Source organism: Aspergillus heteromorphus (genome assembly GCF_003184545.1).
Source record: "Aspergillus heteromorphus CBS 117.55 chromosome Unknown BO70scaffold_35, whole genome shotgun sequence".
Taxonomy (NCBI): Eukaryota; Fungi; Ascomycota; class Eurotiomycetes; order Eurotiales; family Aspergillaceae; genus Aspergillus; species Aspergillus heteromorphus.
Window position 1 is genome coordinate 196,378 of NW_020290440.1, and position 14,914 is coordinate 211,291.

A 14,914-nucleotide genomic window follows, 5' to 3' on the forward strand; every position below is an offset into this window, starting at 1 on the left:
CCATCCCCATTCCCCGACACGCTCCTTCGACCGTCCCAAAATAGCGGGGTGGGATCGAAACTCGGCAATCAACCACCACCATGCCTACATATCCCATCCGTCGTCGGCCGCGTGAATGTAAAACCTGCCTTCCGTGCCGTGCCAGCAAGGTCCGCTGCGATCGCAACGTGCCGTGCAGCAACTGTGTCAAGCGCAACTTCACCTGCTCCTACGGTCGTCCTCCCCCGACGGCTCCCAGGCCATCCTCCTTCATCCCCGACCACTTCGCCTCCGCCGCCCCAACCCCTGCGACGAATACGAATACGCCCCAATTCATCCCCCCCGCGTCATACCTGTCTACCGCCGCCAGTGACGCCTACGGGCCTGACCCGGGCTCGGTGAGCTCCGCCAATCAGGAGGGAATACCGGATATTGTCACGCTGTCGCAGGAGGAATGGGACGAGATAAACTCGAAGATGCGTACGATGGAACAGATCCTGACGAGTCTGGGGTCTCTCTTCCAAACGCATGCGGCACGGAAAGGCGCCGAGCCCCAGACAGACGTATCCCATACGGAGGAAGACGCCTCGCCCGCTTCGGAAGGCGTCTATGGGCCAACTACGATGAAGACGGGGTCGGTCCACATAGGGTCGCGGTCGGCGTTGGTGGACATTCTCGACAAGTCGAAAGTCTCCGAGGATACGGCCCAGGCGCTGCCGAAGGACGACCTTCTCACGGAGCTGGCGTTGGGGAACGAATCCGCCGCCTATCCCTTTGTTGATCTGTGGTCGTCAGATCCGTATACGTTCAACATCGCAGGTGTATGCAACGTGTTGCCCGATGACGAGCAATGTCGAAAGTGAGTCGGCGTCCAGTGTCCCAACGTGTTTGTTATGTGGCTGACGCAGGTGGTCTGGTCTTGTTAGACTCCTAAAATTCTATCGAGACACTGGCGCAGTGTTGTACCCGGTCCTGCCAGACCTTGCTAGGTTGGAAGACAGCATGAACAGATTGCTGCAAGGCCGAGAAGCAGCGGGCGGTGTATATCGGCCGGATGCTAATGGCATGGTGAAGCCGTTCGGCATGAGTGTTTCCTTCCTGAGCCTTCTATTTGCCGTTTTAGCGTCCGGGTCCCAGCTATCTGATATGCCCGGGAAAGAGCGGGAGTTGACTTCGTGGGTATACGGTTGGTAGACCCCATTCTGGACCTTTCTATACCAGACTCACCAGCCTTAGTGTCTTGTTCTTACCATTGCCTGCGCATGTTGAACTATGTGTCCCAGCCGTCCGTGGAGGTGATCCAGACCCTGTTGGTCATTGGCAGTGTCTTGTCCTATAACATGAATGCGGGGGCGTCCTACACGCTGCTTGGTGAGTCTCGTCTCAGGTTGCGCATGGCATATATCATCCGGGCTAATGTTCGAAGGAATGACGGAGCGAATGTGTATGGTCCTGGGCCTTCATGTGGAAACATCGGGGTTTTCGCGCACTGCGCAAGCAGCGCGGAGGCGCGTATGGTAAGAACTATCTGCGATCGGTCGTGATGCGATGCTGATATTGGGTCGACTAGGTGGGCGATGGCCTTTCAGAACAGCCACTTTTCCTTGGCGTACGACCGACCGTCCATCACGATGATCAACCAGCCGGAGATTCCGTATGACCCCAAATCCATGCCCGGGCATCGAGGATATTTCGAGACCCTCTGCCGGATTATTTCCGTGATACTGGAGATGCTCCGGGGCCTGATGTTCACGCACCACTCGCACCTGCGATACCACGAGATTCGAGACTATAAGCAACGCATAGAACGGATCACCGCCGAGGCTGCACCGCATCTGCGATTTCCGGAGCGCTGCAGCACTCCCGCGGAACATATCGAACGGACCGAACTGCGACTCCACTCCTCGTATTTCATATCCCTCATGTGCCGAGTGTCGTTGGATCCGGATGTACAGATGGATGACCAGCGTCGAGAAATCGTTCGCGAAGATTGCCTGACCAATCTGATCAACACGATCGAGGCGTTCATCGAGCTGCACTCCATCAATTCGCACGCGTCGCGCACGTGGATCAGCCTGCAACGGACGATCGCGTGTGCGTTCCTTTTGGTAGCGAATAACAATGAGCAACTGCACCCGCAGACCTGGGACCTGATCCAGAAACTGGAGGTGGTCTTGTCGGACCACGTGCATGCCGATGGGGAATCCGACGACAGCACGCGGACCGACTCGGCCAGGCATCTGTCGTCGTCCCTCCGTGCGCTCCGCGAAGTCAGCGCCGCGTTTCGCGCGCGCAAAAAGCGCAACCGGCTGGCGCCCCCGGAGCCGATCCACACCACGCCGAGCCTTTCCCCGGCAACGGTGTTCACGTCGCCGTCCTCGACCAGCTTTGGGCCGGTGCCGGCCTACGCCGCCGGGTACAGCGTTTCGCCGGACGGCCACATTGGCAACATTCTCAACCAGGTTTCGGATGTAATGCTCTTCCCGAACATGGGCACGGGGAACGCCTGATCGCCAGAAAAGACTTGGGGGTAGGCGTACGCCCGTGATAGTTAGCCAACTCGTGCGACGGTCGGCAAGACGCGACTCGCGCACGGGCTCACCCAACCCATCCATCCCTTAACAGCCATTGTTGGACGCCTGAAGACACCCACCGTAGACGTACACATACATACACAGCCGCGATGTGTCGAGTCAGACCTGCCTGCAGGGGGGAAAGCCACCCTTGGGAGTTCGCCCATGAGGCCACATGCTGTCTGATCCCCGAGGAGGGCCATGAATCAGCGGTGTGGGGTGCAGAAATCATTCGGGGGGGGGGGAGAGGGGCAGCGCCGCAGCTCAGTGCGAGAGAGAAGGAGGACTGGGGGAGGAGGGGAGGGGGGTCAGAGCTGGCGGCGGGCGGGTATATGTAGCGGAGGATCTCGCCCGGGCGGGAGCCCCTCGTGGCTGGTCGGATGGGATGGGATGGGATGGATAGATGGTGAGGGCGAGACGATGGATGAAGGGATCTTTGGTTGACGGCTTCGAGTCACGGATCGGATCAGGCAGTTCCTGGCCGGCCGAAGAATGACCGCTTCGGCCGAACAGCGATCGCCCGACCAGAAAGGCAGCAGCTGTTGTTCCATACGGAGGGAGGCTGGAGGCTGCTGCTGCTGGCTGCGCTGCTTGCTGGCTGGTCGGGTGGTGTCTGTCGGTCGGTCCAGTTTGGTTCATAAGCATAAGGGCAATCAATCAACTCAATAATAGTAATAGTAGTACGGATTAGTTAGTAGTAACTAGTTAGTAATGCTTGCTTAGAAGATGTTGATGTTCTCGACTGTCTTTCTAGATAGAGAACTTTGCCACCACCCCCCCCCCCCCTCCTCTCTTCTCTTCCCCCCTGGTGTCTGCGCGTCGCTGTACCAGCGTATGGAGTGACCAGAACAACCCAAACTCAACTCGTCTCGTCTCGTCTCGTCTCGTCGGATAATATCTCCTCGCCCATCCCATCCATCCCATCCATCCCATTCCATCCCCTAGGTACTTACTAGTGCCGCGCCGCAACGTCAGCATGAGGCAATTATCAATAATCAATCAATCAATTCTTACCATCCCATCCCCTGAGCAATTAATGGTTATTATTAAACTTAAACTCAAACTCAGGAGCTAGCTAGGTAGGTAGGTAGGTAGGTAGGTTTGCCTATCTAAGGTAGGTCGAGGGTGGCCTCATACATATTCGGCCGGCCGGTCGAGAAAGATAGAATTGGGTACGGGAGGGAGTACTTGAGTAAAAAAATAAAAAAAGATAATGGAATAAATAAATAAAAACCAATCAAACCTAATCATATACCTAAGTATACCGGTACCTAGAGAAGAAGAACTTTAGCTGAGACTAAGACCTAGCTACTTAGGAATTAAGGTAGGATCAGTCAGTTAGTACGGTAAGGAGGTAGGTAGGTAGGTAGACTATGGAGGTAATGTTGTTGTTGTGGTTGTGGTTGTGGTGGTTGCCGGCTAACGCCGAGGACACCCAGCTGCCGAACCGTCAAACGGACAACTGACAACGGTCAGTAGTTAGTCTGTCAGAGTCAAACGGTGCGGTGCGTACAAAGTACCTTACGGACGGAGAGAATTCGGGAAATCCGATGGTTAGACTAGTGACATTACTGTTACTTAGGCTTGGGTACAAGTATCTAGATAGGTAGGCTGGTAGGGTAAGGGGGCGCGGGGCGTCAGCCAAACGGCCGTTGAACTTTTGAGTTTGACTGTGTGGATTGGATTGGATTGTGGAGTGGGGTTTGAATTGGATTGGATTGGATTGGACTGGGCTGGACTGGGCTCCCAGGACTGGGGTTTAGTTATGCTATCTATGCTATGCTATGGTCTGTTTTACAGTTTTTTTTAGTTTTTACTACATTGGATTCTTTGTCTATGTACTTATGGGGTTCTGGATGGGCTACTTTATCTATCTATCTCTATCTTCTGTCTGTTTGTTTGTCTGTCTGGATAGTTCTATTTATCAATTCACCACTAGGTAGGTAGGAAGTACTTGTGCAGTGAGTATAAAGCTCTCTCTCTCTCTCTCTCTCTCTATATACGACTACTTACGGTGTAGATTATCTCGGCAGGTAACTAGATAAATAATACTCAAGCCACAACTCAACGGATCTACTTTAGGCCAGTACTTACTTCGGTAGATAGTTTCTATTCACCCATTTATCTAGATATTCATCTCGTTGATTGATTCTCTTATATAATATAATATAATATAAATATAAACATAAATATACACAGTAGTCTTTAACTAACTACAAAGCGCCTAGATAGTAAGTAAGTAAGCAGTTAGTGGATACGTACCGCGCGGGGTCCAACCCAATGGAAGTTCCAACCCGTCGGCCGTTCGGTCGGTTCCTCGGCCGGTTGCTCGGTCGAACCGCTCGTAACGTTTACTGCCCGTTGGCCGTTGAACCTACCTACTAGATACACCTATAGTGTACTTACCTCCTCTCCTCAATCCAACTCCATTGGATTGCTCTGGGGCGTAGGTAGGGAGGGATGTAGAATGGGCGATTTCTCGGTTGAACCTCTTCTCGGATCCGAGAATGTACCTCCCTACCTAACTACCTACCTACTCCGTACTTAGGTTTAACTTTTTTTTTTCTTTTCTTTTTTAATCTAGCTAAATAGGCAATGTACCTAGGGAGGAGGTACTAGGGTAGTAGGTAACTAGGTAAGGCAAGGTACCCTTCCGTTCTAAAAGTACCGTACCTACTTTACCCGTCTATTTAGCCTATTTAGGTAGGGACTTGCATGCCTACGTCCTATAGATAGCAATGCTTCTCTGGGATGAGCGACGCGATCAACATGGTCCCTGTCCTATCTGGTACCCCTACTATTTACTATTCACTATTTGCTTACTCTTCATTATCTTGTTGGGTGACTGGGTGACTGGGTGATGTGGGTAAGTAGGTAGGAAGGTACATACATACATACATACATATGGTGGGTGCAATGCAAGGACTCGATCATCCATGTTATTGCTGTTGCCATTGCTATTGCTGCTGTCATCAGCGCAAACTAGGATGGATGGATGGATGCAGATCAACTATTCCACTGGGAGTGACGATCGCTTTCTTGGCGTGCTTGTGTTGGTTGATGCTCGGGGTTTGCGTTGTCATATCCCGGGGAAAGTATAGTACCTAGACGAAAAGAGTACGGAGGATGATAATGGGCTATAGTATATAGTACACTACAACATACTGGACTATATACACTACGTACTTGCATTCTTGGCATAGATACTGGTGGTGGTGGGAGTGGTGGTGGCTTGTCGAAGAGAACGACCGAACAGAGGGAGAGGGACACAGACACAGACAGACAAGAATAGAAAGAAGAAAAAAGGATGATGAAATATCATGCAATCCAAAAGCCACACAAGCAGGGATCAAGATCCCAGGGTTCTTTCTCGCTTCCTTATCCTGGCGAACGGGGACCCTTGTCTCGCATTAGCGGGTGTTGGGTTTCTGTCATGTCCGGGTATACATAGATGGCGCATGTATCTGCTGCATGGGTGGGGATGAGTAATGGCTTACTATTCACACTGTTAGTGGTGTAACTATTCAGTTGATGGGATAGGATGGCACAGGATAGATGAATAGGGAGGATAGGAAGGATAGGCCATAATGCGATGGGATAAAATGAGACAAGATACCATACCTAGATCTCAAAAGCAACAGTACTGCTATCGCTATATATCCCAGGTCCAGAAAAACAGACATAAGGGTGAAACTGAGTAAAAGTGGGATTTCCCATTTGACCCTTCAACCAACAGGCACTCCCCCACACAACCGCACCGCACCGCACCGCACCGTATGATGTTTCTCAGGGCCCCAGGATCCGGCCGAAATAGGTCCAACTCCATCCATCCAGCACGTGGTCAACAGACCCTCAGGAGGATTTTCCTCGCGCCACATTATCTATTGATTGATTGGCCTTGTTTGACTTGGCCCATGCGTGCTGCCATGCATATCCCCCCTCTTCTCCTATCTCAGTCCCCAATCCCCAATTCCTACTCCCCAATCCCTACCTACCTAGTCCCCTAGTAGTCCCCTAGTAGTCCCCTAGGTAAAAGCATGTATATCTGGGCCGGATACGGATGTATCACCCTCCTGTGGTTGGTATTTCTATATCCGAAAGTTGAACCCCGGGGATTCGGGGTTCAAGGCTCTTCTTCGGCGTCTGACGTAGGTGTGGACGGTTGTGACACCGGAAAAGACCTCATCCTGGAATGGGGGCAGGAGGACAGGGTAAGGCAGACACTTTTTTTTCCATTATTATCATCTCTTGGTTTATGGTTGCTTGTGAGATGTTCGATGGTGTCGGATGGGGAGATGATAGGTTGTAGGGTGAGGATCGGAGTTTAATGGCTCTGTGTCGATTGGAAATTTGGCGTATGCTTTGGATGGATGGAGAAGACTGAGGAGTGACTGAGGAGTGACTGAAGGATCGAGGGACTGGCTGTGTAACTGGTTGGACCGACTGAATGACTGACTGGACTGGACTGGATTGGACTGGGTTGGTCTGGTGTGTGAGGAGGGTAAGTAGAGGCAGATCGACGACAGACGGAGAAGAGCCGGCCGAGTGAGTCGAGAACAGGCAGAGGAACCTCAGGCATCATGGTCTCGTGATTTGTCTCGAGCGCGCTCGAATCTCTTGTCCTCGACGCGAACTCGCCTTCCTCGATGCACCCCTCCTACTCTACCAGGTGTGATCGTGATCGTGGATGTCTTCATCACCTTGACCGTCCCAGTCGTTTCATGGCGTCAGATCACCACCTCCCCAGGCAAGTTGATATCAGAAGGAGTAGGAGGTCCAATGGACGTTCTGACTGAAGAAACTGCCTCTGACAGAAAATGACGTGTAAAGGAACACAACAGTGCAGAGCACTCTCCAAGGCCTCCTCGTGTATACAAAACACTGGGCCTCCAACCAGTTCCATACACACATAAGACAGTCTTCATCATTGATGGCTCTTACAGACTGACAGACTGACAGACCCGATCAACTGAGCACTCTATGCCCACGAATGTCTATCCCAGCTAACCTTCCCACCCTCAGAAACACACAGCGACGCCCCTCCCCCCCCCAGTCCATTCGATGAACAAATTACCCAAGTCAATCACGCCCATCCCACTCTTCACCCGGGAGCTACTGTCTCGAGCCGCGTTGGCACGAGCCAAAAGACGCCCAGGATCAAATTCTAATCTATATATATTGCTCCAACGATTCTACACGTCGGGATTTGGTCTCTGTGGGGACTCGGCCCACTAGGACCGGAACGGGTCGGAGATTTGTTCCGGTGGGCCATGTTTTGATTTCTTTACGTTGTTGGCAGGTCAGGTTTTATCGAGGGAGGCAGTTTCAGAAGCTGTGTTGTTGTGGTTGTTTGTATAGTTCGAATGCGATGAAACCGTGGTTTGACATAGGCGTTGGTTCCGAACCGGACCGGATTTACTCGGTGGGGAAGTATAGCCAGCCGACATTCGGACACAGATGGGTGACGACGAGATTTGTCTGGAGATAGGCATTTGGTGTTCACTCCGCACAGGCTTACTCAGTCGTCACCGTGCTGCTCACATGATATCAGTGGGTCTGACGAACATCTGACAGATGATATACTTGGTCACTGCCTCTCGATGATGCGGGAATGGCATCAGGGATAATGACGAGTTGGGTTGAGTTTGGGGATTAGCATTTGGTCTTCGTTGAGAGAAGGCTCTGGGGGCTTCTTCAGTCGTCGGTTTGCTCCCCCGTGATCTCAGCTTGTCGAGGGCCTGACGAGTCTGGGGGAAATACACTCGACCACTGCCCCTCGATGATGCTGGGATGGCATTAGGGACGAAGACGAGTTTCCGCCAAGGTTGGAAATACGTATTCGGTATTCTTTGAGAGGACTCTACACGGTTTCCTCGGTCATTAGTATGCTGCCAGCATGATCTCAGGGCGCATTGGGGATCCGAATAACTGGGAGATAGTATACCCGACCACTGCCCTCGATTATGGAAGCAGAAATGACAGCAAAAGGACGGCTCGAATCCCTGGAACAGGCAAAAGAATCCCTGGAACATGCAAAGAAATTCATGCCAGCGTGACTCAATACCTGTCAAAGCAGTAGGTATTTAAGTCGTGCCTTCCACCCCCAGCTTCTGCCCTCCCCGACCATCTCCGCCAGGCCGCTTTTTAAAGTCCAGCTTCGTGCTATCCCCACCCCATCAAACCAGTACCTTTTTACCTCATCATTTCGTCCACCATGCCTGCTCAGAAACGCAAGGCATCCTCCATCGAGGAGCAGACGAGCTCCACCCAGGCCGCCACTCGGGGACGGCCATGGAAGTACAAGATCACCCCCGACATCGATATGGGAATTAGTATCCCAGAGCTGCCCGAAAATGCGGCAGCAAAGATCAAGGCCCAGCAGGAGGCCCAGCAGAAGAAGTCCCGCGAAGATGCTGTCAAGTACACCGACGTCACAAGCATCTTCGAAGACGCCCGGGTCCTTGGAACAAGGTTCCAAACTTGCTTTGAGGAAATGCAGCATCAAAACACGGCATGCATAGATTACGTTCTGGACCTCCGACACAGAACCGCGAGCCTGGAGAGCTATGCTCTGACGCTTGAGAAGAATGCTCAGGCGCTTGCGAGCCACGTCAAGGGGCTCGAAGACCAGGTTCAGAGGCTTGAGGGCCATTCAGAGGGCCTGGAGGGCCTTGTCAAGAGGCTCGAAAGCCGTGTTGGAGCACTGGAGAGCAGACTCGACGGGCAGGAACGCCAGGTCGAGTTTGTAGACCCATCTCTGGTGTCCAACGAGACCCTCTGGAGGCTGGATATGGTGCCTGGCTGCTATTCGGAGGATCCGTCGTGCCTCCTCCCTGGGTCTAATTAAAAGGCCCGAAAAGACGTCCTGCAACTCTGATGGAGTGGAAAATAGCGGGATCAAATTGTCTTATGATTTCTTTTTGTCATACAATGATCTTTTGGCGTATTGGGTCTTTTGTTGGAAATGTTCTTCTGATTTTTATTAGTTGTGTATTGGTCATGTCCTACAGCGATGCCATTAGCGAGCTATCGAGGAATAGAATTCGAATTAGATTAAAGGCTCTCTCTCACCCCCTACCCCGTATCCAAGCTATACACTCAACTAAGATGCATCCCAACCCAAGATGAAGCATTGAATCTCATCATTCACAAGCCCCGAGTGATGCATATTCATCCCTATATAGCCATCATCTCCCTCCCTCTCCCTCTCTTCTTCTCTTCTTCTCTTCTTCTCTTCTTCTCTTCTTCTCTTCTTCTCTTCTTCTCTTCTTCTCTTCTTCTCTTCTTCTCTTCTTCTCTTCCACCCCCCACCGCAGCCATCCCTTTCCACATCCAGTAACAAAGAGAGAATCCCTACCTGGTTACCACCACCCGGATATTATCATTATCATTATCATTATCATTATATATCGGTATCAGCTACCAACATCAGATACAACCAGACAAGACATCGATTCGCACCCTCAACCCAACTTCACATCGGCATCGTATCTAGTATCCAAGACTACGCACGCATTTCCACATGGCCACCTTATACACGACACACCCGAATCAAGCTGATATGTCGGATGGCGAATACGTTGAGGGTAGTATTTCGCGAGCGAAATGCCGTCATCTCCAAAATTCACCTCCGCCGCCGGCACAGGATGCATGCAGGTATTGGCAACTGGCCTGGTGGGCTCTATTCCAAGCACACTCTGCGGGCAGCGTGGTGTGGTTCGTAAATTCTGACATTGGTATTCTTCTTCTTCTTCTTCTTCTAGTACTACTTCTACTACTTCTACTTCTACTACTGCTACTGCTACTGCTACTACTACTGCTACTGCTACTGCTACTACTACTGCTACTGCTACTGCTACTGCTACTGCTACTGCTACTGCTACTGCTACTGCTACTGCTACTGCTACTGCTACTGCTACTGCTACTACTGCTAACAACCTGCGCAAATATTGTCCGGAGAATATGATCGGAACCTGCAGATATACCGCGAGTATAAAACCCATTATCTCTTTCTGAATGAAGAGAGCTCGCATATTCAGGGAGGCAGAAGAGCAAGAAAACAGAGCACGATGAACGTCCCTCGAGAGAGAGACCGAGTAACCATATTCAGTGATCAGTCTTCAACGCACCCAAAGAAGGAATGGAATGTGTTGCTCCAGGCATGCTCGTTCAACAACTGATCAGTACGACGGTGCTGGCTACTGGCCCATTCCGATTAGAATTGGCATTACTCCCTCAGATGGTTAATATTCGACAAAAGGGTTGTACCTGCCGGTCCTACCGGTGATCATGTTATCCCTAGGATAGCTGAAAATGCCAATCCTGCTGTGCTGTGTCAGGGCTTCTTTTGCAGATGCTTTTCATGCCCGGATCTCCAAGAGGCTGATCATTACCGCTTCCTACCGGAGAAGTGCGTACGAATATGCCGCGGTTTCTTCCGTCGTAAGTATAATATACTCGAGATACATCTCGACCGGAGGATTCGGCTCTCTGATACCTGGAATAACACGGGTCTACATTACACTAAAATGGTGTCCTTGAAGTGCAGCGCTTGGATTTGATATATAACAGCTTAACAGCTATTTAGGGACCTGATACGCATATTTATGATGTTTTATTATGGGGAGGGGCAGGGGGTTGGTTCTAGGTCCTAACTCCAATCACTCAGTAAGCCATACATCAATCTAACATCCTTCTACTTTATATCAACTGGGGATATGAAAGTAATCGTGGTACTCGTGGTACTATGATCACTCGTAAAATGAAGGCTTCTTGCCTTGAGGACCAGTTGGATCATGCTACATTTGACACTGAGGGAGTCGTAGGTGCTGTTGTGGGGGGGTTTTTTTTTTTTTTTCTTTTTTTTTTTGGAATATTATTGAGCCCGTTTTGGGCAAAGATGAAGATTCTAGGTAGGTATATTTGGTGCATTGCAGACTTGCATTGGTTTCTTCAAGGGTTAATATCGCTAAGATATAAGATACAACTTGGATTCATCTGAATAGCACCAACAAACACTTACCGTAACCAGTACCTCCGTAAGATAGCTACGCTCGGGGAATTGCTCTGCGCGATAGTATTTATTGCCTAGATAAGTTATTGTATGATATCACCATCATCCCAAGCACTCACATACATCTCCGGCCCATCCCATTCGGACCATACGGAAACTCCCTTCCTCACAACCACATCCCCCTGATACCACAGAGCCCATCCTCTCCGGACAAAGCCTCCGTCTCTATACGTCTTCGGCTTCTTATCATGATCCAGCCCAAAACCCTCCACTGCCGCACTCCCATCCCCATCAGAAGGGTGAGGCAGATGTTCTTTGTGCTGGATGCGTAGGACGATGCGCTGTGTCGTTGGATCGGGTAGTCGGCGTCGAACTCGAAGATGCACAAAGGCTATTGCATTCAGGTCATGTCAATCCCCAGCTTACTCTGGAAATAATAACATAGCATGCTGGTCGCGAGAGGTTCCGAGAAGTTGCAAGAGGTCGAAGTCGCGACGATGCAAGATCGAGCTCGGTGGGCTTCGCGCCGATGGAAGTTTCTAAAAGAGAAGTTAGTTTATCGTGTCAAGGAGAAGTATTATAAGAATTAAGTTATGATATATAACTTATTTACTGTAATACTAATCTTCTGACAGAAATATTATAAATATTATCAACTGTACAGTAAAATCAACCTTTGTATCCCCGTGGAACACCACGGAATCTCTCGTCTTTCCCTATATTTCTAACAGGTCACGCCTGATGGCATGCGCACATCCGATGGCAAGCTTCACGAGCTAGACGTCATCATCATTGCGACCGGCTTTGCCGCAGTAGACGGGGCATACGCCACTATAGACATCCAGGAACGTCGGAAGGGCGAAAGCCTGGGCGATGGCTGGAAGCGAGTCGGTCTGAAGTCCTACATGGGCTGTTGTGTTCTGGGCCCGCTGATCGGGTTTTCGAATGTTCCTCCACTGGCAGAAACCCACGTCGATTTTGCGAGGGACCTTATTAGACAAGCCGAAGAGATAGCCAAGCGAAAAGGCACCGTCGTGGTTGTTTAGAGCGAATAAAGGCCAGGCACGTACGAGTCTCTTTTACTTTGGAGGACTGGGTGAAAGTCTCCTGTTCGAGTGTTAGTTGAGGACTATTGACTGCATGCTTCTCGACCGTGTCGGTCCAGGTCTCCAAAGTGGAAGTGGGTAGTTTGACGGAAAGTGTCGCGAGTGTCGAGTGCGTGACGAGTCCACCGCCGAGGCACAACACCGAAAAGGGAAGGCGCGAAGAACACCGTCTCAATTAGGCAGGACCCCTGGTCATCGCGTACCACCCCAGGGGCTGTCGCGTCCCCATTGGCTGGGATGTCAAAGTGGAGTTTCGCGATTCGTTTGATCTTTGGGGGAACCGCAGGTTGCTATTGGCCCGAAGACGTGGTGACCTCACAGGGTCGCATGTCAAGGAAACGTCAGGCGGGTGCTGGACCGCGGTTGGCTGGGGATTAGTACTAGTGAATGGCAGGCTTAAAGTTCGGTTTGTCATTCTGAGGTAGCAGCATTATCCAATTAGTGTTAGTCTCTATATGAACGTGAGCATGATACCCTCCCTTTTGCCTGATATGGTGCCTTGAAAGACACCAACTTGTCGTTATCATCTTTGGTCAACTGCTACAGTACCACAGCCAGTATCATCATCACAAGCTAGCGTCTGATGCGACTTACTAGCCCGAGCCTATTGTTTTCGCGACTCTCGTCGACACCCTGCGCAATACCTCTTTTGGCTGAATCCCGGCTATTTCCTCCACTCTTCCCTCCACTCGGTGCCTGCCACAACTCCCCGCTTCGAAGGGGCTGTTGTGAAACACGGAGGACTTGACAGCTGCTCTAACGTGATATGTTACGGAGAACGGCCCGCACGACGACGATCTTCCAACTTTCCTACACGGAGTCGACCTCCTTCCCATCTATCTCACACCCCCTCTTCCCAGACGCTCCAACAAGAGTCCTCGATTAATTTCCGTCGTAATTCAGCCTGCAATGGGTCCCTCTCACGCGCTGCTGGCATCGGCCTGCCTGCCAGGTCCTTGCCGGCGGAGCTGCACTTGGACTTCGATTTAGCCGCTGGAATCCAACCAACATTTAAGTCTCCGGCGGCGCGCTCTCTCTACAATGACGATTGACAGACCATCAAGCCTGAACCAGCTAGATTCGAACCTAAACATCATCTGCCGGACAATATGATCCCAGCTTTCTTATTTCTCACGCTAGCGCTCTATGCTCTGACGGGCAGCGCGCGAGTCCTGGGGCATCGCAACTCCCTTGTCGCACGTGCGGGCTCCCTCACCGAAATCACGGACTTTGGCAGCAATCCCACCAATGTGGGCATGTACATCTATGTTCCGATTAATCTCGCAAGCAGCCCCGGTATCATCGTGGCTATTCACTACTGTAAGTCCACGGCCATGCGGATCGGGATCTATCCAGGCTGACGGGTCAGGTACCGGAACCGGTCTGGAATACTATAACTACTCTCCGTACGCGACCTTGGCAGAAGAATACGGCTTCATCGTCATCTACCCTTCGAGCCCGTACGAGGGATCCTGCTGGGATGTCAGCTCGGAAGCGACTCTCACCCATAACGGCGGCGGTAACAGTAATTCGATCGCCAACATGGTAACATGGACTATCAACCAGTACAGTGCGGATAGCAGCAAGGTGTTCGTGACGGGAACTAGCTCGGGCGCAATGATGACGGTACGGCCCGATTTGCTTGTCTTCGGGTTGAGAGCTGACCAAAGCAGAATGTCATGGCGGCTACATACCCCGAACTCTTCGCGGCCGGAACGGTCTACTCTGGTGTTTCTGCGGGCTGCTTCTACTCATCTACCAATCAAGCGGACGCCTGGAACAGCAGCTGTGCCCTGGGCGACGTTATCACCACTCCCGAGCACTGGGCCAGCATCGCAGAGGCAATGGACTCGGGATACACTGGTACTCGCCCCAAGATGCAGATCTACCACGGGAGTATTGATACCACGTTGTACCCTCAGAACTACAACGAGACCTGCAAGCAGTGGGCGGGGGTCTTCGGCTACGAATATGACGCCCCGCAGGAAATCGAGGCCAACACTCCTCAAGCCGATTACCAGACAACGATTTGGGGAGACAAACTCCAGGGAATCTTTGCCACGGGGGTGGGACATACGGTGCCGATTCATGGGGATCAGGATATGGAGTGGTTTGGGTTTGCGTAGCGGACTTTTATATACTAGCTGAGACATTGTTCTGAAGCTTTATACAGCAAGAAGATTCCGAACCAGTCACCCAATAAGCAGGAGATTGATAAAACGCGTTTTTTTCAGACTTTCTTG

General features: G+C 51.2%; 6 protein-coding genes across 6 annotated transcripts; 5 read left to right on the forward strand and 1 right to left on the reverse strand.

Annotated features, from left to right (window-relative positions):
• Positions 1 to 80: 80 nt before the first annotated feature.
• On the forward strand, positions 81 to 2,489 carry BO70DRAFT_400284 (cellobiose response regulator; the record flags this gene model as incomplete). Its single annotated transcript, XM_025546911.1, has 5 exons — positions 81 to 838; positions 906 to 1,165; positions 1,216 to 1,350; positions 1,406 to 1,496; positions 1,550 to 2,489. The coding sequence occupies 5 exons, from the start codon at positions 81 to 83 to the stop codon at positions 2,487 to 2,489; spliced, it is 2,184 nt and encodes a 727-aa protein (XP_025395372.1).
• A 164-nt stretch (positions 2,490 to 2,653) lies between these two features.
• Positions 2,654 to 3,228, reverse strand: BO70DRAFT_151997 (uncharacterized protein). Its single transcript, XM_025538220.1, has one exon. The coding sequence runs from the start codon at positions 3,195 to 3,197 to the stop codon at positions 2,817 to 2,819; it is 381 nt and encodes a 126-aa protein (XP_025395373.1). The 5' UTR covers positions 3,198 to 3,228; the 3' UTR covers positions 2,654 to 2,816.
• A 5,121-nt stretch (positions 3,229 to 8,349) lies between these two features.
• On the forward strand, positions 8,350 to 9,611 carry BO70DRAFT_152184 (uncharacterized protein). The gene is made up of 3 exons (XM_025538221.1): positions 8,350 to 8,435; positions 8,492 to 8,631; positions 8,689 to 9,611. Exon 3 carries the CDS (start codon positions 8,767 to 8,769, stop codon positions 9,397 to 9,399), a length of 633 nt encoding a protein of 210 aa, XP_025395374.1. The 5' UTR covers positions 8,350 to 8,435; positions 8,492 to 8,631; positions 8,689 to 8,766; the 3' UTR covers positions 9,400 to 9,611.
• Positions 9,612 to 10,074: 463 nt separating this feature from the next.
• BO70DRAFT_356093 (uncharacterized protein) lies at positions 10,075 to 10,568 on the forward strand (the record flags this gene model as incomplete). The annotated part of the gene is made up of 2 exons (XM_025541919.1): positions 10,075 to 10,268; positions 10,316 to 10,568. 2 exons carry the CDS (start codon positions 10,075 to 10,077, stop codon positions 10,566 to 10,568), a joined length of 447 nt encoding a protein of 148 aa, XP_025395375.1.
• A 297-nt stretch (positions 10,569 to 10,865) lies between these two features.
• BO70DRAFT_400286 (uncharacterized protein) lies at positions 10,866 to 12,611 on the forward strand (the record flags this gene model as incomplete). Its single annotated transcript, XM_025546912.1, has 2 exons — positions 10,866 to 10,994; positions 12,297 to 12,611. 2 exons carry the CDS (start codon positions 10,866 to 10,868, stop codon positions 12,609 to 12,611), a joined length of 444 nt encoding a protein of 147 aa, XP_025395376.1.
• Positions 12,612 to 13,780: 1,169 nt separating this feature from the next.
• Positions 13,781 to 14,797, forward strand: BO70DRAFT_344810 (acetyl xylan esterase; the record flags this gene model as incomplete). The annotated part of the gene is made up of 3 exons (XM_025541474.1): positions 13,781 to 13,991; positions 14,041 to 14,297; positions 14,345 to 14,797. The coding sequence occupies 3 exons, from the start codon at positions 13,781 to 13,783 to the stop codon at positions 14,795 to 14,797; spliced, it is 921 nt and encodes a 306-aa protein (XP_025395377.1).
• Positions 14,798 to 14,914: the final 117 nt, after the last annotated feature.